General features: G+C 44.4%; 6 protein-coding genes and 1 long non-coding RNA gene across 8 annotated transcripts in view; 3 read left to right on the forward strand and 4 right to left on the reverse strand.

Annotated features, from left to right (window-relative positions):
• VPS4A (vacuolar protein sorting 4 homolog A) overlaps positions 1-1032 on the forward strand; it is a 9254-nt gene extending 8222 nt beyond the window's left edge. The window contains exon 11 of the mRNA XM_015587671.1: positions 187-1032. Within this exon, the coding sequence (XP_015443157.1) occupies positions 187-288 (102 nt within the window). The 3' untranslated portion in view covers positions 289-1032. The remainder of the gene's footprint in view (positions 1-186) is intronic.
• Positions 1033-3941: 2909 nt separating this feature from the next.
• On the reverse strand, positions 3942-6045 carry PDF (peptide deformylase, mitochondrial). Its single transcript, XM_006909871.3, has 2 exons — positions 5269-6045; positions 3942-4394 (listed from the first exon to the last, which is right to left on the reverse strand). The coding sequence occupies exons 1-2, from the start codon at positions 6020-6022 to the stop codon at positions 4237-4239; spliced, it is 912 nt and encodes a 303-aa protein (XP_006909933.3). The 5' UTR covers positions 6023-6045; the 3' UTR covers positions 3942-4236.
• On the reverse strand, positions 6039-12790 carry COG8 (component of oligomeric golgi complex 8). Its single transcript, XM_006909809.3, has 5 exons — positions 12255-12790; positions 10822-11029; positions 9224-10051; positions 7307-7475; positions 6039-6497 (listed from the first exon to the last, which is right to left on the reverse strand). Exons 1-5 carry the CDS (start codon positions 12641-12643, stop codon positions 6226-6228), a joined length of 1866 nt encoding a protein of 621 aa, XP_006909871.1. The 5' UTR covers positions 12644-12790; the 3' UTR covers positions 6039-6225.
• Positions 6375-7620, forward strand: LOC112478163. The gene is made up of 2 exons (XR_003045732.1): positions 6375-6509; positions 7312-7620. It is a non-coding gene; the product is annotated as an uncharacterized LOC112478163 (long non-coding RNA).
• A 17-nt stretch (positions 12791-12807) lies between the features above and the next one.
• Positions 12808-15124, forward strand: NIP7 (NIP7, nucleolar pre-rRNA processing protein). Of its 2 annotated transcripts, none has more exons than XM_006909810.3 (5): positions 12808-12965; positions 13087-13173; positions 13263-13401; positions 13937-14077; positions 14285-15124. In XM_006909810.3, exons 1-5 carry the CDS (start codon positions 12910-12912, stop codon positions 14402-14404), a joined length of 543 nt encoding a protein of 180 aa, XP_006909872.1. In that variant the 5' UTR covers positions 12808-12909; the 3' UTR covers positions 14405-15124. The 2 variants fall into 2 exon arrangements, with proteins under 2 accessions (XP_006909872.1, XP_015443300.1); XM_015587814.2 differs by having other exon boundaries at positions 14225-14365.
• A 797-nt stretch (positions 15125-15921) lies between these two features.
• Positions 15922-22662, reverse strand: TMED6 (transmembrane p24 trafficking protein 6). Its single transcript, XM_006909811.3, has 4 exons — positions 20629-22662; positions 19209-19335; positions 17783-17934; positions 15922-16155 (listed from the first exon to the last, which is right to left on the reverse strand). Exons 1-4 carry the CDS (start codon positions 20836-20838, stop codon positions 15922-15924), a joined length of 723 nt encoding a protein of 240 aa, XP_006909873.1. The 5' UTR covers positions 20839-22662.
• A 149-nt stretch (positions 22663-22811) lies between these two features.
• TERF2 (telomeric repeat binding factor 2) overlaps positions 22812-25087 on the reverse strand; it is a 24584-nt gene continuing 22308 nt past the window's right edge. The window contains 2 exon segments of the mRNA XM_025045334.1: positions 22812-23952; positions 24582-24625. Of these exon segments, the coding sequence (XP_024901102.1) occupies positions 23794-23952; positions 24582-24625 (203 nt within the window). The 3' untranslated portion in view covers positions 22812-23793.

Below are 25087 nucleotides of genomic sequence, written 5' to 3' on the forward strand. Positions count from 1 at the left end.
GTGTCCTGTCAGGAGGCATTCAGGCAGAAGCCAGCCATCCATAGGGAGTTCTGTGTTTGGGGCTGGGGCTAAGGCTAACCTCAAAGGTGGGCCTCTTCCCACCCTGGACTGCATGGGTCTGTGCCACTGGGAGGCCGAGGACCTGGAGCCCAGCTACTCCTCGGCCACGTGCTCTTGTCTTTGCAGTCGGACATGCTCCGGTCCTTGGCCACCACTCGGCCCACCGTGAATGCAGAGGACCTCCTGAAAGTGAAGAAATTCTCAGAGGACTTTGGACAGGAGAGTTAAAAGCGTCTTCACTCTGGTGACCGTGAAGGTGGGAGGTTGATTGGGGTAAATTCATGAACTCCCTGTGTCGATGGCCAGACAGGGCTCCAGGGCTCATCCTAAAGTCACTACAGTGTCCCCTCCGCTGCCTGGTTGCTAGCTGAGGCGCAGGAAGGAAGGGGCTCCCCTGCCGCAGAGACGCAGAAGCACATTCGGCACCCTGGTGGAATACTGGCTCTTCCTACTTCCTCCTCCCCCGCTCTGGATGCTCACCAACTCCTTGTCCTGCTCCTCCGTGGTTTTTTTTGAAACCTTTTTTTTTTGTTCCCCTAAATTAACGCTGCTTGGATTTTCATCTTGTTTATAAAGTTAAAGTCACCTGGAAGCATCGAGTGGGAACAGCCCTGCTGTGGGGTTGGTGCTGCAGACCTGCAGAAGTCCCCACAGCCTGTTCCTTCTAGACCCAAGTTTTGCTCCTTGTGAACAGAATGGATGGTGCCCTGGGTCCCTAGGCCAGGCTCTGCCTAAAAAGGCCGAGTAAAGCCGAGCCGTTCGAGCCCTAGGTCAACATCTTGGGCCGCGTCCTCCCTGCAGGAGGAGTGCTGTTTGCGAGCGCCAAGCTGTGTAGGTCAGAACGAGTGCAGGCAGCCAGGCGGGTTTCACTGCTGCCTTTTCTTCCCTTTAAATGTGAGAATACTGAACCCAGCCACTGCCCCCGGGTCCCTGTCCTGGAAATGGGCTAATAAATCCTTTTCCCTTCTCGAACCACCTGAGTGATCTCATCTTTGACTCTTGTCTGGGGCTCTTTGAAGGCCATGCTTGCTTCCAGTAGAAAAACCCTCCGGTTTTCTCAGCTGTCTTCTCTTCAGCAGAGTAGGAGGAAGTGGGAATGTCACCACCTGCCACCTTTTCTAGGCCTGTATCGTCAGGTTTGTGAGACCTTTTTCCCCAGAGCCTCTGAAGTGTGGCCAGGAGTGTTCGAGGCACCTGGCCAGTTCTTCCCGTTGTCCAGCCTCCAGGTCAGCAGCTCAGACTGGGAGGCCTGTGGACCAGATGTGGCTTGCAGTTGTTTGGTTTGGTCTGCCTACAACATTTAAAAATCAAAGACAGATGTAAAATTCAGATTTCTGCTTCCGAAAGATTAGGTATTGCTGGGCCTGTATCCACATGAGGCAATTTGTGCGCTGCAGCTGAGCAGGGGTGGTCCTGTTCAGAAGGGGACATGCTCTGCAGCCCACCCATCCCCACATGGACTTTTCACCCATTTGCACTGCCTGCCCAGCCCCTCTGACCATTTGTGACCCCCGTGAGGTACTCAGGCCCTGGAAATGCTGACGTGGAGCAGAATAAGCAGAGGCTGTCACATTACCACAGAATATGAATACACAGAGGCCTGATACTGGTTGCTCCAGCCCTCTTCCCCCTCCCCAAACTGGTATCTTCAAACCAGAATGGTTCAGAACTAAGTACGTGGCCGACTCTTAGATGATGGTAGCCTTGCGCTGTCATTGGTTCTTTGATCTGGTTAGGTGTGTCTGCTGAATCAGCCAACTTTTGCTTGGTTTCTTGAAGGCTTGGGCCCAGTGTTCTCCCTTGCTGGTAAGTTAGCCCTGCCTTGTTACCTGGACCATCAGCCAGCGTGACCACCAGATGGCACTTAAGCAACTATGATTAGAAATTTTGTCATTTGCTCTGGAGCTCCCCCATAGTCCTTGGTTAGCTATGTGCTCTGTTTATAAATGCTGAACTGGAAGCCAGGATAGGACACTGCCCCCTGCCTGTACTGGTTCATTTCAGCTAGTTGTCTTTTCTTATTCTACCTCTAATTACCTTGAATCAGAAGATCCTTTTTTTTTAACCTGCTTCCTCATTTCCACTGCTCGAGCACATCGACAAATCACAGGAGTTAACAGAAACTTTAGGACTGCTGTGGTTCATCCTCATAGTTCTAGTCGCAGCTTTCACAGACGCCCAGTGAAGCCAAACTAACCTTACACTGACGGTGTGGCCTCACCGTCTGTTATATATGGCTAATGTGTGCAGAGGAATTTCCTCCCCTAAATGCTTACTCTGAAATTCACATCTTCCCTACCTGGAATTCTGTCAAACCTGCCTACACTGGCTTTCAAAACTTTCATTAGCTTAAGATGCTGATTTGTGTGTGTGGTTTTTGTGGCTGATATATCTATCTGAGGTGGAAGGGATTTTCTTTATTGGAAATGCAAGGATTTGTTGCCTTTGGGCTGTGGTGTCTTGACTAGCTGTGTGATTTGGTTACACCAGTAAATCTCATATTCTCAGCAACAGAGATAGTCTCAGGCTTTCTTCAAGGTCCACTCCGAGCAATCATTTACTTAGGCCTCCAGGTCAGGAAGCTGGAGGCGAATGCTACTGTCTACATTACGAAGGCGTTACTAAGGACTGTTAACCTCAGAGCACTGTAAGGAAGCATCGGAATGTCCTGAGGCCTCCCTGCAGGAACTTCTGAAGTTGCCTAGAGCAGGGGACCCAAACACCCAGACCAAAGATGGGGTACCTGTGGCCTGTTAGGAACCAGGCAGCACAGCAGGTAAGCAGCAGGCCAGCAAGTAAAGCTTCATCTGTATTTGCAGCTGCTCCCCAGCACTAGCATCACCGCCTCAGCCCCACCTCAGATCATCAAGCATTAGATTCTCATACGAGCACCAGTCCCTGGTGCCAAAAAGGTTGGGGACCGCTGGTTTAAAGGAAAGGCTAACTGAATTCTAATTTTCATAATGACCCATGTTTTCAATATAAATGAGAGCTTCCTACAGAATTCCCCAATAGCTAAGCATCTAACCTCACCTTGGGGCAGTGCTGTCCTGTTCCTCTCCAGTCTGATGCACAGAGAACTCGTTCACTTTTGCTTGGCCTCATAGGCCCCCAGACGTGGCCTGTTTAGAGAAAGCCATAGAGGACAGTGTGTCTTTCCTGGGTTCATTTAATTAACTGCTGTTTAAAACACCTTTCCCCTAAACAATTTACTGTACTTCTTACTACATGGGAACTTGGATTTTGAGGACTTGATAAGAGTACCAGTAATGCAAAACTCAACATAAAAGTGAGCTAAGACAAGTACCTAAAAAAACAAGTTCTTTCACTCCTTAACAAAGCTCTAACAGTATCATAAAACACTGACCAGTGTAGTGCTAATTTATTTTTCCAAAATAAGTGTGGTGACCAGGAAGCACAAGTTCTGCTTTCTGTTTTATCTTAACTGTGACAGAAAGAGGCTCACTGACTCCCTCTCAACTATCACCCTTCCCCTAGTACTGCTCCATGAACCAAGTACGAGCTGCTCAAGAGATCTCAGCAGAAAAATCTTCCCCAAGTCTGTTAAAGGTGGAAGGCAAAATACGGAAACCTAAACTGTATCTGAACCTGTTTAAATGTGTGGGTACTCATTTATGGTAATACTGCCACTAACCACTTCCACGAACGGGGGCCATTCTGTCCTGTGTTTACTTCCATAAGCACACTGGCTTCCAAGGCAGAGATGGACTGTGGGCAAGACACACAAATTCCTTGTAAAAATAAGAATTTGATAAAGGTCAACCACAGCCTTAACCTGCATTTTTAAACACGGCCTTTAGGTATTTGGGGACTACATTATTATCAAATCTTGGCTTTGGGAACAGATCACACAGGTCTTATGAAGTTGTATCTACTGAGAGTGGTGTATTTATCTACTCATCTCCACATAAAATTGCCAGAAAATGTCCACTCCTTTAGAGGAGTTACTTTTAAGATGAAGGTGGTATGTCATAGCTCATTTCAGGGCAGTCGTTTTTAACATCTTCCTCCAACTCAGTTAGGCATGCTTTGGCAGTCCACTGTTTTCTGTCAGTTGAGCCAATACCAAGTCAATGCCAGGTTAAGACATGCCCACCTCAAAGCTGAAGTGTTCGTGTCCTGGTTTTCAGAATCCTCAGATGCAGCAAGAAAGCTTTAGTCATTCACCTCCATCCAGTGGATGTTTGTAAATGTCTTGCTATCCATTTTGTCAATGAACAGGCAACCCTGCAAGTGGTCCATTTCATGCTGGATGATGCGTGCTGCCCATCCACTTGCCTGCCACATCACCTGCTTGCCTCCAGGGTCCAGCCCTGCAAAGAAAGTAACAATCTGGGTGAGGACATGCTGAACTGCATCATTCTCCGCCACCTTTACCCTTTCCCTGTGCCTGGCTGTTATTTACAAGAGGCAACATCAGAAGGATTCTTAGAAGACCTTATCGTCCCTAGAAAAGATGCCTCAACTCTACCTATCACCAAGTAATTTCCAACTCTGACAATTAGGGTGCTGGGCTTACTATGGGGCTGAGATGAGAGAATGATCTTCTTAATAAGGTGCTTCTCTTCTGAACACTCCTGTTTGCTTTCAATTCCTAATAAAAGTATTTCAGCTTGTACAATATAAAATAAGGGATACCACTGCCTTTCTGACCCTCATGGACCAAGTGGCTAGCTCAGGAGGAACAATCACCCCAACCCCTGCAAAGAACCACATTCCACAAGACATCCTGTTTTATGACAGACCAGAATGGTTTGTTACCCCTAGCTGGGCAAAGTAGGTCCAATTTCTCCCACTCTACCATGACAGATTTCATTGGAGCAGAAGCATGAGAAAGGCACAGGGCAAGCGAGAGGGCATTGAACAGAAGACCAGGTACGAGGTAACAGTGGAACAAGGCCATCCTCCCAAACCCCCGCTCAATATCCCCCCACACTCATCCCCCACTTGAGCTGGCTGTGCTCTCACAAGAGCTTCCTTCCCATCCTAATCTGTCAGTCCTGAGTCCAGTCCACTCCCAGGTCCTGATCTTTCTTTATGCCAGAAGGTTCCGCTGATCTGCCATCAACGTGTCTGCACTTGAACTGGAGCTTTGCGGACTTTCGTGGGACCCAAGGCGGCGGCCGCCACAGGCAGGAGAGACGCACGCGTTTACCCAGCCGCCCCAGTGCCTCTGCCACCCCGCACCTGAGATCTGCACGGCCTGGAAGCGGGGCACGCAGGCTAGGAAGCCCGCGACGCTCTCGCAGCCCTCGGGGAAGGTGACCAGGCGGCTGTCCAGCACCCGTAGGCTAGGGTTCACGAACACGCGCAGGGGGAAGGGCTCCATTTGGCGGACTTCGCGAAAACGCGGCGCGCAGGCGCGGAAGAGGGCCTCGGGGAACTCCAGGGCTAGCACCTGCAGCGGCACCCCGAGCTGCGGTGCGCTCAGGCCTACGCAGCGCCGGCGCCGCATCACCTGCACCAGCCGCTGCACCAACTGCTGCAGCTCGGGCCCCGCCAGCTGCGCCGGCTCTACCGGGGCCGCGACGGCCCGCAGCGCCGGGTCCCCGACCTGGCACACGTGCAGGTACGGCGGCTCGGGCGCTCCCTGCACCAGACGCCGCACATAGCTCCAGTAGGAGCGCTGGCGCGCCGGACCCTCTTGGCCATCGGGGGTGGGGGTGGAGCTGCAGGTCCGGGTGCAGTGGCCCGCAGCCTTCTTTCCCCATAGCAGGGCTGGCCCCACGAAGTCACGCGCCCGTGCCAGTAGGGGTCCACCCATGGTGCACCGGAGTAGAGCCACCCGCCCGGACGCATTCCTCCCCGGCCCCTGTAGCCGAGCCCTCCCGCCGCCAGGGACGCCGGGAACCGTAGTTCCCGCGCGCCTTCTGGGAGCGCCCGCCCGCCTACAGAACGCTGCCGGCCTCTCGGTGACGTCAATTGGCTTTATTAATTCCATTTCTTATGGTATGATCAACCATTTACAAGAGTGACCATGAAGTTCTCCCTTTAATTTCTTCTCAAGAATGCCTTCGCAGCCTCTCCCCTGGGGCTGTCCCATGTTTTCCGAGGCGAGGCAACTCTTCTTCCCATCAGATGCTTTAGTCTCTGGCCGCCTAGGTCCTGGATGCCCTGCCGGGTTCTGGGAGCCGGGAACGCCTGTTAAGTGCCTGCACTAGGCACATCGGCCTGCAGTGGCTCCTCCGATTCAACCTGCTCCTGTCCCTCCTCAGGGAAAGCCAGAGTGACGGGCTCGAAGCTTGATTCCTTGGCGGGGAGTTCTGTTGCTGGAGCTGTGAGCTCTGGCACTGGTTCCTTTTCATCTAGACAGAAGACCTCTCTCTTCGGCAGAATAGAGGCCAGAGGCTCCTGGACAACACCGATATTCACGTGCCCAAGGTTTCCGTACTTGGAGAGCTGAGTAGGTGGAATGCCTGACCCAAATGGTAGGCAAAGTGAAATGGGAAAAAAGTTAAATGTAAATACTGATGTCTCACAGGAAAAAAGAAACTTAGAAGTAACAGACACAATTACCACATTTCAGTATACTGTCATCTTTGTGATATGGGACAGAAAGCTGTATTGTAAAAGCAAGACTTTGAAGGTAACGTGGAACAGTGTAGAGTGAATGGAGTAAGAGCCAATACAACCTCAGTAGGCACTGACTTCCCTGTGACAGGCAAAGTAAAAGGTAAAAGCTGGGGATAAAGTAGTGAGCAGCCACTCTGTGCTGGTATGATCATTGGCCCACTGCCCTTTGGGCTAATTCTCAATTCCCCCACTCCCCATTCCCTCCCCAGTCTCACCCCAGGTGCACTGACAGATGGCACAGGGAACTGAAGACAAATTGGGAAAAATAGTTTTAAAACATCTTCTCTGGACATTTCATCTAAATGGACGCATACAATATGTAGTTCTTTTGTGACTGGCTTCTTCCACTTAGCCAGATATATACATATTGTATGCGTCCATTTAGATGAAATGTCCAGAAATGGCAAATCTATTGTATCAGGAAATAGATTAGTGGTTGCCAGGGACTAAGTGGGATTGGGGAATCACTATAGTGGGCATGAGGGATCTTTCTGGGGTGGTGGAAATGTTCTAAAATATGATGGCGGTAATGGTTGTACACCTCTGTATATTTACTAAAACACATGGAATTTTCCAAATGGGTGAATTATTTTGTATATAAATTATATCAATAAAGTAGTTTTTAAAATCTTTTCTCCTCCCTTTCTCTTACCTAAGGTCTGTGCTATCTGAGCTGGTGGGAAAAGGACTTGGAGACAGCGATTTAAATAAGGAACGAGGTCCTCCAGGAAGACAGTGCAGAACTGGACAAAGAGCTCTTGCTCCCCACTGTTGAAGGCGGCCTCTTCAGCACGATGGAAGGCCAGGGTTACTTTGGTTACCTAAAAGACAGCAGCACACTCAGTCATTGGGGTAGTCTATCACTATCAGCAGTGCATGAAACTAAACAATGTGCAGCCCTCAAGTTGTCATGAAGAAAGTCAGTCCAAATAGTTCATTATATTGCTACCTTTTTTAAATTCAGAACTGTGGTCACTCTTTACTGTCACTTCTGTCACTTACTTCATTGATGTAGTTCTGACCCAACTTGTTTCATTACTGGAGCTTTTACAGTTCCAATGGAAGAGTATCATGAAATTAAACAGAGAATACATGGTTCTTGACTCCCATGGAAGATGGACCAGAACTACGCTGGGTCTGGGAAAATGAAGCAAAAACTATAAAAGGTTTTTACTGAGTAAGGCCTTGAGGTTACAGGAAGCTAGACCACTAAATTGTAAAAGAAGCAAACAGCTGGAAAAGAAGTTCCATATACCAATAACAGCAGTCTAGCTGATGCTACAGACAGGTGTCATGGTAACAGGGCTCATAACACACTCTGGTGCTAAACTTCCTGGTTCAAATCCTCGCTGTGCCACTTACTGGTTCTGTGACTTCCAAGCGATTACTTAAGCCCTCTGGCCTCAGTCTCTTCACCCACATCACTGCATGCGGGGTCCCAGGAGGAGCCCTAAAAACTCCCATTTGAAAGTAGCACAACAGATCATTTTCCTTTATTCTTAGTACACAGTTGTTTATGAAACAACTTTAAGTATAGTTTTGTTACCTAAGCAATTTTTTTTTTTTTTTTCAGTTTTAACAGGATCAGCAACAGGACTTACCTCATAGGTTTGTGAGGATCAAGTCTTAATATGTGTAAAGTATGAAGAACACTACCTGGCATAGAGTAAGTTCTATGTAAATATAGCTGCTTAGTATTACTTAAATTTCATTGACTCAAGCTTCAGTGCTCATGCTTTCTTGCTCCTATTGGAGGATATCAACAAAGATTTTATACAATCAAGTCACAACTGCCACCTGGCTGACAGCAATTATAAGATGTCATCAACTGTAAGAATCATCCCAATGTCTAAAGATTTAAATGTGTAAAAAATATGCACCGCACTAAGATATTAGAAGCAGTTGTAGTATTACTTGTTTTAGGCAGAATTCTAAGATGGCTCTGTGATTCCTGTCCCCTGGCATCTACTCCTGTCTTAATCAGATGAGCCTTTTAAAAGGAGGTCGAGGACTTCCCTAAAAGAGATTGTGCAGGAGAGATGCTCTTCCATTGGCCTTGAAGAATCAAAAAGCCACAGTATGAACTGCCTAGGGCATGAGGCAGCCTCTAGGAGCTGAAGGCCTCAGTCCTACAACTGCAAAGAACAGAAATCTGCCAGCATGAGTGAAAGCTCTAGATGAGATCACAGCCCAGCTAACACCCTGACTGCAACCTTATAAGATCCTGAGCACAGGACCCAGGAAAGCTGTGCCTGGACTCCTGAGCCACAGAAACTGGGAAATGATAAAGGCCTTTTATTTTAACCTGCTATGCTTGTGGGAGTTTGTTATGCAGCAACAGAACACTAATACATTACTGAATCATTATTGTAGGTGAGCCACTTCATGGACTGTTTTAGGTCCTATGAAGGGGGACTAATCAGAGCTGCTCAGCCATTAAAAATCTCTAAAACCAAAATAAACCTCTGAAAGTCAGCAGGCACCACTGTCATATGGACAGTTTATTACCAAAGTCTGGCCTCCTGTAGCCAAAGGACATCCCAGTAGAGAGCCAACAGTATGTGCTCACCTTGGCAAGGGCATCCTCGAGGGTCACAGTCACATCCTGTGCCAGGGCTATGGGGCAGCAGAGGCGCAGATCATTGAAGGCGACCAGAATATTGTTGAGGAAACAGGCAAGAGGTGGGAAGTCTAGGAGCACCATGGGCGGCTGCAGGGTCCCTGGCTGAGTGACTGGCACAGCAGCAGGCAGGTTACTGCTGCCCAGGATGGCTGGAGCCGAGATGAGGGTGTAGGAGTTCATTTCATCTTGGAACTTCTCCACCGCTTCCTGAATTGCTTTCTGAAAAGTACTGATGGCAACTCGCTGGAAAACAGGAGCCAACTGGCCCCGGAAATCAGCCCCTACCCGGCTGAAAGACAGCCCGAAGTACATGCACTGGCCCAGTAGAGAGTCCAGGCGGCCACCTATCCCCCGGTGAAGGTCGGTTTCCAGTACCTGCAGGAACTGTGACACTTTCTGCAGCACCCACCCATGGAAGATGGCACTCTCATTCACAGTGTGCTCACCTGTGGCAGGGGACAGCAATGGGTCCTCATCTGAGAAGATGGCACGGTACTGGGTGATGATATCAAACAGATGGACACGGCAGGCCTCAATGGTTTTTGTGATGTGGAAATAGGGATCATCACTGGGGATGGAAGTCAGGATGGAACGGAGCCAAGCATCTCGGGCCTGAAGAAACTTGACCCTCAACTCAGCCTCAGTGAACACATCCATGCGCCGCAGGAAGCCAATGACACGGAGACAGGCAGGGAGCTGGATGTTGGTCCTCAGTTGCTGGATCAGCTGGTTCAGCATCAGCTGCATGGACTGGCGCACTTCATTCACAATGCCCTGACAATGCAGAGGGTGAGTCACACCACACTGGGAAAGACACTCCCTGGAACCCCATCCACTAACCCTGAATATTGCAGACCAACATTCCCACTGCTTTCTTGACATATAAAGTAGATTTCCTAAAGTGTATGTGTACAGGTTCATTGTGGCTTGCAGGCGCTGCCTGCTTCTCCTGTCTCTCCTGCTCTTTAACGCTCTCCCCTTGCTCACTGCAGTCATCACACTGGCTGTCTTTATACTTCTTAAACACTCCAACTTCCCTCCTCAGCCTGCTGTACTTGTTCTTTCCACTTTCTGGTTTGCTCTCTCCCCACATCATGTGGCTGGCTACCTCTCATCATCTGGGTCTCAGCTTAATTGTTCTCTCTCCAGAAGAGCTTTTCCTGACCACTCTTCCTAGAGTAATCCACCCTGGTCTCCTTCTACCCCATTCCCTAGTTTGTTTTCTCTAGGCACCACTATCTGAAAGGATCACATTGGTTTACTGATTTATTTGCCAACTATCAGCTTACATTCATGAGAGCCAGGGCCTTGTCTGCTTTGTTCACACTGTATCCCCAGCACCTAGATCAGTGCCTGGCACACAGATTAATATTTCTCAGTTGAATGGATGACTGTATAGTTTACGTTGAATCCTTCCTGGCTGACAGAAACTGATGTGAAACATGCAAGGAGTTTCCCCACTGTTTCTTCCTAAAGATTCAGTAATGACCACAGAATTACTGATTGCAAGAAATCGGTTTGAGCTCTCTGGGAAGGCTGGCTACCTGGATGACAGGGATGGAGGAGTACTTCCTTTCCAGTCGGCGTACATAGGCTGCAAGCTCCAGGGCCTCTTCATAATAGCTGTTGCGGACACAGGTGTCCATCAGCTGAGGAATCTCTAGGATTTCCAGGATTTCCGTGTGCCGGTTTAGAGAAAGGGTGTTCATTCGGCGGTTGGAGCTGATCTCCTCAGCCTCTTTCACAAAGTTCCTAGTAATAATCAGGGGAACGTTGGTTACTCACTGCTATGCACCCAAACCTTAACTATAATTACCAAGCATTTACTCTGAACTGGGCACTGGGCTGGATGGTTTATGATTTAATCTATGAGGTAAGAACCCTTGAGGAAAATTTAATCTCAGAGAGGTTAAGCAACTTGTCCAAAAATCACAAACTAATAAATGATAAAAAGATTTGAACCCACATCTGTCAGCTAGCTGTGGCAGGGTACCTAGGCTCTTTCTTCTGTTTCCTCATTGGTAAAATAGTAATAGGACCCACCTCATAAGGATGTAAGGACTATCTGAGATATTGTGTGTAAGGCATTTAACACAGAGCCTAACAGAGTAAATGTTTCTTTAATAATAGCTAGATTTATTATTTTCATAATAATGAACTAACTAGCCTAGAGGCTACAACCTTACCCCCAAGTTCCCTCGGCTTCTTAATCCACTCCTATGCTCTTGTTCAACCTTAGTTTCCACCAGAGTCTCCAGTTCTTCTCCATAATGGCAGAGATCTGCTTTATGAAGTCCCCTATCTATTCTAGGGGGTGGAAGGGTACAAAAGCTAGTGTCAAGTATCCCAAGACTCAAAAGAAAACTTAAAACTTTCATCATGAAAGGCTGGAAGGCAGAATTAGGGATAATGGATTGAGGATCCAGGGAGGCAGAACATGGCTTTTCACAAAGGAGGGAGTTGATAGTTTTTGCTACTCCCAAATAAGATTTCCTTGACAGCTTCCTATCAATCAAAGTTTGGGAGCAGTTGACTTCCTATCTGAGCTACTGTGTGGTTGTGTTGTCTACGCGTTTATATATATTTACAGAAACATGCACATATATTAAGCTGCCAATTGTACATTAAGTATGTCACACCCAATGATAAGTGCTTTCCATAGATTCTCACTGAGTGCTCACAACAGTCCTATGAGGGGCGTGCTGCTGGGTTCCAATTCTGGCTTCAAAACTTAGTAGCTGTGTCCTTGGACAGTCACTAACCTCTCCGTGGTTCAACTTCCTCGTATATAAAATGGGGAAAACAGTACCTACCTCAAAGGCTGTTGTGAAATTTAAATGGATTAATAAAATGCTCAGAGGAGAGGCTGGCACATGGTAAGCGCTAAGTGTTAGCTATCTCTATCATGGCAAATGTCAGCTTTTACAGTTGTTACAGCCCCTTTAATGTCAGCCCCTTTAACGCCGGCCCGCCACACCTGCAGCTCTGCTGGAAGCTGGGCAAGCGGTCCAGCAGGCAGCCAAGTGACGCCTCCACGTCGCCAAACAGGCGGTGGATGCGCTCGGTGCACTCGGCGCCGCGGATGAAAGTCTTGTAGTTGGCGAAAGCCAAGTCGCGAGTCTGCTGCAGCAGCTGGGCCCGCTCCTCTGCCAGGCGCTCGGGCTCACGTCGCAGCCGCTCAAGCCCGGATCCGCTCAACTCCCGGAGGTAGCGGCCCACGTCGGGCCGCTCCCGCCACTGGGCCTCCGGGAACTGGTCCCGGAACAATGATGCCAGGAGCCCTTCGTCCTCCACCTCTCCGAGAGCCACTGCGGTGGCTGTGGCAGAGACCGAAGTTGAGGATGGAACTGTCGCCATCGCCGCCATTTTCCCGGCAGCAACGTCACTTCCTCTCCGACCTAGAGAGGGCGCTGGCTCCGAATCTAGGACAGGAAACAGCAGGGGGACGCTTTCGATCTCTATGGTTTCTTATCCGGCGGCTTTCTTTCCCCGACGGTCTTCTCGGCGCTGGCGTGGGGAACCAATGGGAAGCGAGTATAGAGGCGGGCTTTGGGTTGCTAGGGAGCGGCTTGCGGCTGACTTCCGTTTCCGGTGAGTGAGGCACGAGGATTCGGTGTTCCAACAGCGGGAAAATGCGGCCTTTGACTGAAGAGGAGACCCGTGTCATGTTTGAGAAGATAGCAAAATAGTAAGAGTGCGCGGGGCCGAAGAGGGAGTGTGTGTATGCGGGAAGGGGCGCGGGTGGAGTGGGGCGTCGGGCCAGAGCGTGTCGGGTCGGACGCGGCCTCCAGTCCTTATTTTGCCTGCAGCATCGGGGAGAATCTTCAGTTGCTGGTCGACAGGCCGGACGGCACCTACTGTTTCAGGCTGCACAACGACCGGGTGTACTACGTGAGGTGAGGCGGGGCCGGGTGGGCAGCATGGACCCGGGTGGGGACCTGGGTCCCATCAGCGCCCTTATCTGACACTTTCCTTACCTTTTTAGTGAAAAGATCTTGAAGTTGGCTGCCAACATCTCTGGTGACAAGCTGGTGTCGCTGGGGACCTGCTTCGGAAAATTCACTAAGACCCACAAGTTCAGGTTGCACATCACAGCTCTGGATTACCTTGCACCCTATGCCAAGGTTTGTGGGGTGGTTTCCTGTGGGCCACTGGGGATGGAGGAAGTCAGAGATGAGGGCCACCTCAGAACACAGATGATTGGGTAGCTTCTCCACCACGGAGTCCTGAATAGTGCTTGGTGTCTGCCAGCCCGTGGACATGCTCTAAGGCCTTGCTTCTTGGATATGGTTAGGGCTCTGGGGCAGGAGGGCTGTGTGGCTGAGTAGTGATAATTATCTCCAGTAAAGTAGGAAAGCCTGTGCAAACCCAGCTGAAGATCGAAAAACAAAAAAATATGTGGCTGTAGTGAAGAGCATAGTGGGGTCCAGGAAAAGAACTGTTAAACTATCCATGGGAGAAGTTGCTTGTAGAGTTGAGGAAAGAACCTCTTGGCATTTCTGTTTGCGGGGTGAACAACTTGAGGGAAACATGCTTTTCTTTTCTTTTTTTCTTAAAATTCTTTCAAGAAATTAATCACAAATCCAGTAGTTAGCTCATTTGTAGGGATATAACAATTAGCATTTTTATGTTTTTTGAATTTAATTCTCTTTTTTATAGTACAAAGTGTGGATAAAACCTGGAGCAGAGCAGTCCTTCCTGTATGGGAACCATGTGTTGAAATCTGGACTGGGTCGAATCACTGAAAATACTTCTCAGTACCAGGGAGTAGTGGTGTACTCCATGGCAGACATTCCTTTGGTGAGTACAGATGCTAGCTGTTATAAAAATAAAGTATCTTTTTATTCAAGAAGGATCTATTTTTAATCTGTGTACTTGAGAGACTAAATTCTCAGCACCTTTTGATTTTCTCAGAGAACTGTATTTTTTCATCTTTGTTATTTCCAGACCTCAGTGTGTGCTTTTGAATGACTCGAGTGAATCAGTGTCTCTTCTTTTGAATCCCAGGGTTTTGGGGTGGCAGCAAAGTCTACACAAGACTGCAGGAAAGTAGACCCCATGGCGATTGTGGTATTTCATCAAGCAGACATTGGGGAATATGTGCGACATGAAGAGACATTGACTTAAAAAGAAATCATCGCAAGGACTTATGGCTGTGTAGAAGGGCCTAGCTTTGTTTCCTGTGTCTGTGTAGGCGCCACCATCATGTTGAATTTTGTCAACACTGTGACCTCTTCAGGGACTTTTTAGTTTAACATTCTATTATGGACAAATGCAGGCTGGATTCTCATTAAGCAGAAATGGCTCAAGTTTCTGAACTATGTGACTAAATAGAATAATGTGTTTTATGTTTGAATCATAGGGCTTCTTGTTTTGAGTAACAGGTTCTAAATCACTGGAACTGAGAACAAGAATAGCTTGTTACTGTTATCTGTGATAACATTTTCCAAAATTCATGATAAGAATACAATGGATTTTCTTAATTATTTATTAATATTATGAAAGATAGACGTTGCCATATCAGAATAGTAGGCTATGTCTGGGCTTTTAAAAATGAAATTTGGTTAAAATAATAAGAGCAATTTGTTTTAATTTTCTATATGGTAGGTGCTATATGGTGTGGATAAAAACTTGGATTCAAACCCTAGTTCTGATACATACCAGCTGTATGTTGCCTTAGATAAGTCATTAAACTTCAGTATGTTTCATTTTCTTTATCTGTTTGAAAAAACATCTTTAACCGTCTACCTGAGAATGGTTTTTAGAACTGAAAACCACGATTATAAAGCACATAGCACAATGCCAGGCAAATGATGGGTTTTGAATAAATGGTAAGAATTATTTTTATGTTGCATGTACCGAGTATTTCTGTTACTAAGAATAGGATCTTAGTATAATTTGATTATATTATCTTTGGTTTTCACAAGCTATTTTCTCGATCTTTTTCTTGGATGGCGTGATTTCAGGTTGAGCGTTATTTTTATCACCTTGTTTTCCTAAAACATAATTTTCCATATGAACCTTTACTTACTTTACTGGAGTGGACAAAAGGCAATAATCAGAGACCCTGACAATAATTCAGCTCCCCCCTTCCCCATGCCTCCCGAAATCACTTTTAGAATTATTAAAATACTTTTTAAAAATAAAAAACATTCTAGACAAACATTTTTTAAACTGCCTGTATTATAAAACAATTTCTCTAATGATTATACTGCTTATTTTAAATTTCAGAAGTGACATCTCTAAAAATAAAACATTTTCAACTACAAAAAAAGCATTCTACCAACTCCTGTTTTGTATACAACATATAAAACTGGGTTTTATATGTTTTTATCCCATTTTTTTCAACCTTTTCCCTTCCAAGTTTCTGTGTTAACCTCTAAATAGACTTAGTGAAGGTTAAGGGACCACTGTATGATGAATAGTACTTTGGTGGTAGTATTTATCACATACTTTAGAAATAGCCAACATCATAACTTACACATTTTTATTCCTTTATTGACATTTTGCGTAGATAAGAGCAATAGACTGAAACTTTCTAAGAGGAGAAATTGGTTTTTTTCCCCAAAAACTTTATAAAGCTGATTTAACCAAATCTTTGAAAAAGCTGCCCCAGAAGAGCCAGATGCTGTAGTCGTTTTAGCTTAGCATCTTGGCTTCTTTGTGTCTGTAGTCGTTGGGACATTGAAGAGACGCTTCAAGAAATACAGCTGCATGATTCCAGAGAGAACAATAACAAGGCTCTGGGCTGCTGACCACCAGTTCACATAGTTATAGTTTGACTGGAGAAGGAAAAAGTCAGCCATTTTCCTCATGCGGGCAAAGTTATAATATCGCCACATGTGAAAGATGTTGTTCTGTACCTTTCGTGTACTTTCCTGTGGGACAGAAAATGAAATAAGCAGTGGGCTCCTCTGCACCCTCCATTTACCTTCACCTGGGCGTTCACCAGCATTAACCTCAGTTATCTGGAATTTGAGTAACATGATTTTACCCTATGTAATAAGTTGGCTATTGTAATTGTTGATAAATGGTAGTTTTGCTGCGTGTGAAAAAATGGCCTGGATTTTATTTTATTTTTTTTTCTTTTTTGTATAGTGAAGCAGTGCTGAAACTAGAGAGCTCTTCCAGGGTAGCTCTAGATTTTAGATAGTATTTAGCACGTCATTGCCTTTCTGGAGGATTTCTTCAGCTCTTTGTTTATAGTAGAAGACAAAGGTCTGCAAACTTGTTATTTATAGAGCCAGATTGTAAATATTTTAGGCTTTGCAGGCCATACAGTCTGCCATTGTAGCACAAAAGCAGCCACAGGCAATATGTAATTGTCAATGAGCATGGCTGTATTCTATTAAAACTTCATTTACAAAATAGGCAGTGGCCTTTTGCGCATCAAGGAGACTATCATGAAAATGAAAAGATATCCCACAGAATGGGAGAAAATCGTATATCTGATAAGGGACTTATATCCAGAATATGTAAAAAAACTTTTACAGTTCAACATGAAAAGCCAGTTTTAAAATGGACAAAAGATTTGAATAGACTTTTTTCTAAAGAAGATATACAAATGGGTTAAAACTCATAAAAAGATGCTCAATTTCATTACTCTTTAAGGAGACAACTGAAAATCACAAGATGCCACTTCACTAGGATGGCAGATAGAAAAACATGTTTGTGAGGATGTGAAGAAATTGCAACCCTCACTGTTGGTGGGAGTGTAAAATGGTTTAGCCACTATGGAAAACTAGTTCCTTAAACAGTTACCACCTGACATAGCAGAATATACTACTATACATGAAAACATGTTTAACATAAAAACTGGTATGCAAATGTTCATAGCATTATTCATGATAGCCAAAAAACAGAAATAACCCAAATGTCTGTCAGTTGATAAATGGGTAAATAAAATGTATATCCATATGATAGAATATTATTTAGCCATGAAAAGGAATGAGGTACAAATATATGCTACAAGATAGGTAACCTTGAAAATATGTTAAATGAAATAAGCCAGACACAAAAGGCCATGTTGTATGACTCCGCTCATGAAATATATAGAATAGGCAAATTTGTAGAGTCAAAAGGTAGACTAGTAAGTGATTGCCTAGAGCCAAGGAGCTTAGGGAAAGGAGAGTGACGGGTATGGAGTTTCTTTTTGAGGTGATGAAACTGTTCTGGAATTAGGCACTGGTGATGGTTGTAAGATCTTGGGAATATGCTAAAAAACATTGAATTGTACACTTTAAAATGGTAAGTTATATCTCAATTAAAATAAAACAGGCAGTGGGCCAGGTTTGGCCTGTGAGCTGTAGTTTGCCAACCCCTGGTATAAAATAAATGAGGAATTTCAAGAGCTCCAAGTCATAAAAGTTAAAGGCTTCAAATCCCTTTGTTTAGTTGGTTTCTACCCAAATGAACCCTTGGCTCAAATGATATCACTACCATATTTTTAATCTTTTCTCCAAATTTAAAATCAGTTTCTGTAGATGTTTCCCACAAAACAATTACCTCAATTGCGTCCAGAGTATCATTCAGTTGTGCTCTTTCATTCTTCTGTTTGTGGGCCATTTCCGGCCCCTCATAGAAGACTCCAAAATTGAGGTACACTTGCACAGAACCAAAGTGATTTTGCTGATTTTTTAGACAAAGTTGATAAAAACCTGTAGGAATCCGTAGATCATTACCAAATCTTGGTCTCCTGCCCCTTGTTGATTTCCCACCCTCTATATTCCCTTGGAGGTGTCTTTTCTCCAGTGTTAAATGTGCTGCTTTAGTACCTTCTTTTCACTTAGCAAATACGAAGATCCAGTTTTTGATGTGGAAGAAAGATACTTATCTTACATGGAACTTATTTTACTAAATATTATCAATAATAGTTGTTTTGCCAAATATTACAAATCCTATTACTGCAAAGAAAACTTTTCTCACTCTTTAATTTCTCACTCTATAATTCCCATATCTTATTAAGGAATTTCTCAACAAATTGCATTGAAATTAAGAGCATGCTGTTTACCTGCTTCTTGTACACCATTAGAGCTGGGGAAAGTAGGGAAAAAATTGATTTGCTGTGAATGAAAGGAACTATCCTGCCGGAGTAACTAACTGCAACATGACCTGTACAGGGACTGATGGATTGGGATATGGTACTGGTTCTCAACTAGAGTCGCCTCCCCTGTGTTGGGGGAGGGAGGAGGAGCTGGATGAGGTGTGGCAGTGCATTTGTCAAAATGATTGGAAGTTACTACCGGCGTGTAGTAGCCAAAGATGTTACAATGCTGAATATCCTGTGCTGTACGATGAAGGACTGTCTTATGCTCCTGTTGAGAAAATGTTGAGAAACATCTATTTTTCATACACGTGGCTGGTAGAAAGGGCAACTAAAACTGACTGGTGCTGTCCAGCGTGGGGACAGGTTCGATCTGGCTTTAGGAATTTTCTGGTGACCGGAGAAGTGCTTTTCTTGTAGAATATGGTTATTTTTCATGGCCATGTGTTTCCTTTTGTCCTGAGTCTGCCTTTTGGTAACTGGCTCAAGTATTCTGATGACTAGAAAGAGATGCTATTTCATAATAAATTGATTAATTGGAATTTTGTATCATAAATGGGTCTGTCTGTTTTGGTCACTTTCCTATAGTTTGGTGAGTTGTAGATGATGAGATAAAATTGAGCTTCTGGAACCTGGAGTTACAATAATTAGTTACCTGGAGACTCTGCCCCCAAACTGTCAGTGTCTAATGTCCTCGGCTGTTGGCAGTCTCCAGGAAAACTGGTTTTTGGTGTTAATGGCTAAATTTTTTTCCTACTGTTTCACCATCCCTATGTGAAAAAGCCAGGGCTTTTATATCTCAGGTACTTAATTATTTTCAGTACTTCATCATTTCAGCAATTTCAAAGAAACCCGATTATTATAATAGCTATGGTGGTGAAAACAGACCTGTTTCTTGGGTGGAGAAGTTAATCTGGCCCCGAACATTCTGAGAGGTTTCTATGAGGAAACCTTGGGGGGTATGTGCAGTGGCAGCAACATGCCGGTCATGTGACATTCCTACTGTCCGCTGAACCTGCCAAGACACATTAAAGAGGGAAAAAAGCCCCTGCTATCAAGAAGCCAGTTAAGAGGTTAAGATTGCTATCCCATGATCATCAGCATAGTGGTTCTTTTAAAAAAAATTTAAGTTATAGTTGACATTCAATATTTTATATTAATTTCAGATAGCACAGTGGTTCTCAAGGGATGGTACTGCCCAACTCCTGAGAATTTGAATTGAGACAGTGGTGTTGGGGAGTGGGGTGGGGAGGAACAGCAAAACTAAACATCCTGCAGTGTTAGAAAAAGTAGTGCAGGGCAGAAGAATTGCCCCAAATGTTAATAGCAGCCCTATTAAGAAGACATATCACAGACCATACAGCTGGTGTGTGTCAGCCGGTGAGTATGATTCTGGTTATAGAGTTCTTGACTGAACTTGCTTGGTTTTGAGCTCCCTGGTGTTGTCCCAAACTTGGACTTATTTGATGCTTGAGGGCAAATAAGGCACTCAGTAGCCACTTGTCACCAAAATGGGTCTTGAGAAGCCCAGGCTACAGTAGCTACTGTTTTATTTCAAATTTAGAGGTAAGAAAAAACTCTGATAAGTTAATTTAAAATAAATTTTGAGTTACAGAGTGTATACATACTCTATTATATATAAACAAAGATTAGAAAGTTAACACGTTTCTAAGATAAAGAACAAAGGAAATGAACAGCCTCTAGCTTTACTACTGGGCAGACCATCCTTGGGCACTGGTGTCGGATTACAGGATGGATGAACATACTTGGCCTATGAACAGACAACTTGAAAACATCTACCTTCCTAACACAAACAGGCTCGTCTGGCCAAATAGAGAAATCTTGAGCCAGTGATTCTCCAATTTGCCAGAATTACCCCTGAAGGCAACAGAGTAAATGTTCTTCCACCCCCATAAACCGAAGTGTCTTTCTTTGAAATCTCTGAATCTGTCTCTAAAGTTCATGTGACTTTCCATTTGACTTTGTACCAGATGCGTATTATTTTATAAATGTATTCTTTCCCCTCTCATCTCTAAATGTGATGATGACTCCTCCAGGAAAAGGCACCCTGTTTGTCCCATGCCTTTCAGCAAAGTTCCATAGCCCCTAGTTTTAGAAGCCAAGCCATATGTTTTAGTGATTATTCATCTGTTGAGAGTTTCCATCTAACTGCAGGTCCATTTCATTAACAGGTGGGGAATCACAGCATAATAAAGACAGTTTTGAGTTAGTCTAAAACCTGACCCACTTTACAAAAGGAAATAAAAAAACAAGTCCCTGGTATGGCCAGAGGAGCCCAGGTACCCACCTCATAACTGAAATAGAAGTATCCAGTCTGGTGGGCAAATTGCCAGAAGCATTCTGTGCCTCCTGGAGGGATCATGACTGCAAAGTCATTTCGGTCCGCTCCCCAGAAGAGCGGCTCCCCAGAGCCACTAAGGGGTTCGGTCTTCAGGCTCCTAGCAGAGGTCACTAGGGTCAGAACCACCAGTCCAGGCCCAACGAGCAAAGGGAACATGCTGGTTCCTGGAGACTTCTCTGCAGGTGAACTACCTGCAGCCCGGTGGAACCAAGTAGTGTAGATCACTGCCAGGGTAATTATTAACCCTGCAAGTCACACTTAGGCCAGTTTCAGGGCCACACACAGATATTCCATAATAGAACTGGCATGATAACCCCATGTTTGGCTCACAGGAAGTTTCCGCTTTCACCTCAAAAACTCAGTGCCTTACTTCATGGGTGCTAGGTAGAATCTACTAATTCAGAGGAGGTATTTCCATCCTTCCTTTTGGCTGCCATTTTTCAGTTTTCTTGCTTCTTAGGGATAAACATTGAATAAGTTTATTTATAGTCATCTGATTATAAAAACAGAAGTTGGCGAGGAGATCTTTTTCTCATATCAAATTGCTAGATGATACCTATTGTTCCTATAAGACATGGGGCAGCACCTGTTTTAGTGGACTTTCTGTCCAGTGCTACAGTTTAGAGGGCGAAGCACAGCATGGAAGTGTGTGCAGAAGTTAAATGGATGAAGAGAGTGAGCAAAAGACAGTGGTCAAACCCCTCCACTGATAGTCCTCATTCTGCTCCCTTCCATCTCACGAAACCCCTTAAAGACTATTATATTGTTCAAACCCTTGGACTTTCTTTTATCTATGACTTCTTTGGCACCTACAAGGGGAAAAAGGCTCATTGAACACCCAGTGACCTCATGGTCGGCACTGAGCTAAGAGATTTACTAGCATCTGACTTTATTCTCACAACAGCTCCACAAGGGAGGTACCATTACCTTCTGCGTTAGAGGTGAGAAAATGGACATTTGGAGATCCCAGTGGCTGGCTCACTGTCCCACAAGTAGAGCTGGAACAGCAGAGCTCCTGAGTGGGCCTCTCTTACCCACCAGGACAGTGTTTCTGCCAGTCTCTGAAGCCTGACAATGTCTAAATGTTTTTATTTCGGCCATAACCTTATAAAAACAAAACAGCATTAGCTTCTAACCAAGTGTTGCTTCAGAATTCATTGCATTGACTCCACGTGGTAATACTTTTAACTGTCACAAGCTAATTAAGCAGAGAACAGACTTCATAATTGTATTTGGTTCTAGCTGAGGCCAAATGACATCACAGCATCCTGAAGGCACAGTGGCCTGCAGCAGTCTCACTAAGGTGAAGATGGGAGAGACTGGTATCATTTCTCAGTACACAGTGGCACAGACACCCTCACCATCCCACCACTGCCATTGTCCTAATGCTGCTCATGTAATCAGCAGTGACTTAGATTCAGCAGAACAGCACACGGTAAGTTTTATAGTTCTATATTAGCTATAGGTTTAGTTTTTTGTTTGTACACATTTCAGTAATATAATAAAAACCCTGAAGTTCTTAAAAAGTGTCAATGGACTAGTGCATTTTTCAAATTTGAGAAATGTTGATTAGGATATTTTGCTTCCCTAGGTGCATCACAGTGTCACTTTTCTACTCAGACAGTCATCTTAATGATGTGAGAGTCAGGGGAGAAAAGCTTCTGGATCCTTTGGAGGGAAACCACAACTAGCTGCAGTGAGACTGAAAGGGGGTGGCTTGATTGAGAGATCAAGTTCTCATTGTAGTTTCATTTGGGATTAATTGACAGAAAAACAGTAGTACCAAACCCCAAAACAGGTAGTCAATGTGTAATAAAACTGTACAAAGTTTCCAACTTGTAACTATAGGATGAGCTTTAAAACTTTAGCATTTCTTTACATCTTTCACTCACTCAAAAGTGAGAAAGGGAAAATTCTTTTGGCCCCAGAAGTATGTTATATGAGGAAATGGACAAATTAAGAGGAATCTTTCACATCTCTGTTTAACATGGCTTTCACGGATTAGAACATCCAATACAGTTTGACATCAGCTTTTTAACATAGTCACGGTGGTTCAGCAAAGCTTGTTTAACATTTTGCTACCTCCATCTGTTCATACACGCTGTGCTGCAATTAAACAGCTACTTAAATTTGAGAGAAGCAAGACTTTAATGAAGAATGCTACAAGTTATGGACAATAATTAGTTCTATTTTAAAAAAAGATTACAGAAAACACTTTACTGAAATTTTTTTTTTTTTTTTTTTTTTTGCTAAAAAGACAGTCTTTAGGATGTCCAAGAGGGACAGCAAGCACAACACGGTACAAAAGGAGAGGGAAATGTTGAATTCCAGTGCAAGACACTAACACAGCACAATTAGGGAATCAGAAGCAATCTTTTCACAAAGAATGGAATTAGGCATTTATATTCAACCAGGATTTAAGCTTTAAAAGTCCAGCATAAGGAAGGGAACTGGGAAGAGAGAATGTGGGGTAGGGACGGACTAAGCTTATCTACAATCACCAAAAAACACACTGGTTCAACCACATGAGAAGTGGAGGTTAAACCTGCCTACATAGCCCAACAAATATTAAGAGCAAATGCCAAGGCAGTCAGGTCTAGGTGCTGACGTCATAACAGGCTAGAGTTTTTACAGGGACCCTGATTCCACCAGGACAGGTCTCAACCTGGGCTCATGACAGACGAAGTTCTTTTGCATTTGCATCGGAAGGCCAAAGCTTTCCCTGGAACAAGTTCACTCCAAATAATACTCACGTTGCTGGTTTTAACAGGTCATGGAGTCATCAGTGGCTACTAACCAACTCCACCATTCCCTAGGAGAAGGTCCTACTGATTACTGGGGATTTGAATTCAAGCAAACCACTAAAGAAGGGAAATACTAATGATATTCTGGCACTGTACAAGCTATCTGCCTGTCATCTCTGCCAAGTACATGGGATGGACTTGGCTTTGCTTCTCAGCTCCATGATCTCCAAGAGCGATGAAGTAGAACTGGTACCTCCCCCATGTCGGAGGAGGATGCCTAAAATTTTCATCCCAGCCCAGAGCAGACTATCAGGGGCTATTATTAGGAACCGTGCTCCTGTGAATTCTGTGGAAATGAAATCTTGTTTCAGTTCATGCCAAGTCTTTTCATGGTCCTCCAGCGATCCTTAATCATCACAGCTGTTCGGTTAACAAATGGGTAATTTTTAGAAATGGCAACCCAATTTCCTTCCCCGAATTTCTGCACTCCAGCCTTGACCCACTCACTTTCTTCTACAGTCCATTTCTGCAAAAGAAAACCAAAAGATTTATCACAACCTGTCTCTCCACTTATTCACATTTTCATACAGTAAAGAGGTAAACTCAAGAATCCTAGGAGAATAATCTGAACCTAAAAGAAGGATTTACATTTTTAAAACACAATATAGACAATAAGTTAACACTGCGGATTTGGACATTTAATAATTTTCAATGTCCTGCCATTCCATCTTCAACTAATAATCACATCTGTATTCATACTTCAAACGCGTGTGTTCACGGTCAGGAAGATGTGTCAGGTTTCTGTCCTAGATTTTTCTTCCGGAGAATAACTACAGTAAGCCTCACTTAACATCATCGATTGGTTCTGTGACTTGAAGTGAAACAATGTATAATGAAACCAATTTTACCATAGGCTAACTGATATAAACGAGAGTTAAGTGCATCTAATCAACATTATAACAAAGACATTGAATGAAAGGACGTTATTCGTTATTGGAGGACCTGCTGTTATTACTTTAACTTAATTTGGGTTATCAGAAAAACGCAAAAGATTTTTTATCAGATGCGTGGGTAGTCTATGAAATGTGGGTACTTATTTTATCTCTGCTCTACCCACACAACCAGAATAGATCAGAGAAAAGAATTTTAAATTACCTGCTTTTTGGTTACACTTGTTGTGCTCTCTTCATCTGATGCTGCTGGAAAACATTAAAAGTAGACATTTCAGAATTCACCTTTCTCTGTGTAAAACACAGACATATAACGTCCCTAAAGGGAAAACTTGATTCAAATTTCACCAACTTTGAGAAAAGAAAGGACATCACTAAAGGATAATTTGTTTTTGTCTTTTGTTTGCAAGATCATTTCAGCCCAGGAAAATCTGTATAAAGCAAATACTTTGCAAAAAAGCATTCAATAAATGTTGGTTAATGATGGATTTTGGGCTCTTTAGTAAAACTAATATTTTCTAAAATTACTGAGGGACTGTGGTATTTAAAACCCAAGCATATCTAACAGTTTTACTGTTTCATGCCAGAACTTTCAAATCCCTTGTCCTTTTATATAAGTAAAGTTAGGTTCAATTCCTTAAACAAAAGAATGGGGTGATAATTTTTGCTTCCCACTCCAACAGAGCATGGGAGATATGCTCAAGTTCCCTC

Source organism: Pteropus alecto, unplaced genomic scaffold (genome assembly GCF_000325575.1).
Source record: "Pteropus alecto unplaced genomic scaffold, ASM32557v1 scaffold42, whole genome shotgun sequence".
Lineage (NCBI taxonomy): Eukaryota > Metazoa > Chordata > Mammalia > Chiroptera > Pteropodidae > Pteropus > Pteropus alecto.

Coding starts and splice junctions, on each gene's coding strand:
- PDF (XM_006909871.3), bottom strand. CDS start 6,022: ATGGAATTAATAAAGCCAATTGACGTCACCGAGAGGCCGGCAGCGTTC. Junction 4,395..5,268: donor CCAGGCCGTGCAGATCTCAG/GTGCGGGGTGGC, acceptor CTTTCTTTGCAG/GGCTGGACCCTGGAGGCAAG.
- COG8 (XM_006909809.3), bottom strand. CDS start 12,643: ATGGCGGCGATGGCGACAGTTCCATCCTCAACTTCGGTCTCTGCCACA. Junction 10,052..10,821: donor CCTCCATCCCTGTCATCCAG/GTAGCCAGCCTT, acceptor CTGCATTGTCAG/GGCATTGTGAATGAAGTGCG. Junction 7,476..9,223: donor TCGAGGATGCCCTTGCCAAG/GTGAGCACATAC, acceptor GCTGTCTTTTAG/GTAACCAAAGTAACCCTGGC.
- NIP7 (XM_006909810.3), top strand. CDS start 12,910: ATGCGGCCTTTGACTGAAGAGGAGACCCGTGTCATGTTTGAGAAGATA. Junction 13,402..13,936: donor ACCTTGCACCCTATGCCAAG/GTTTGTGGGGTG, acceptor TCTTTTTTATAG/TACAAAGTGTGGATAAAACC. Junction 14,078..14,284: donor CCATGGCAGACATTCCTTTG/GTGAGTACAGAT, acceptor TTTGAATCCCAG/GGTTTTGGGGTGGCAGCAAA.
- TMED6 (XM_006909811.3), bottom strand. CDS start 20,838: ATGTTCCCTTTGCTCGTTGGGCCTGGACTGGTGGTTCTGACCCTAGTG. Junction 19,336..20,628: donor ACTTCTATTTCAGTTATGAG/GTGGGTACCTGG, acceptor GTGTCTTGGCAG/GTTCAGCGGACAGTAGGAAT. Junction 17,935..19,208: donor CTTCTCCACCCAAGAAACAG/GTCTGTTTTCAC, acceptor GGATTCCTACAG/GTTTTTATCAACTTTGTCTA.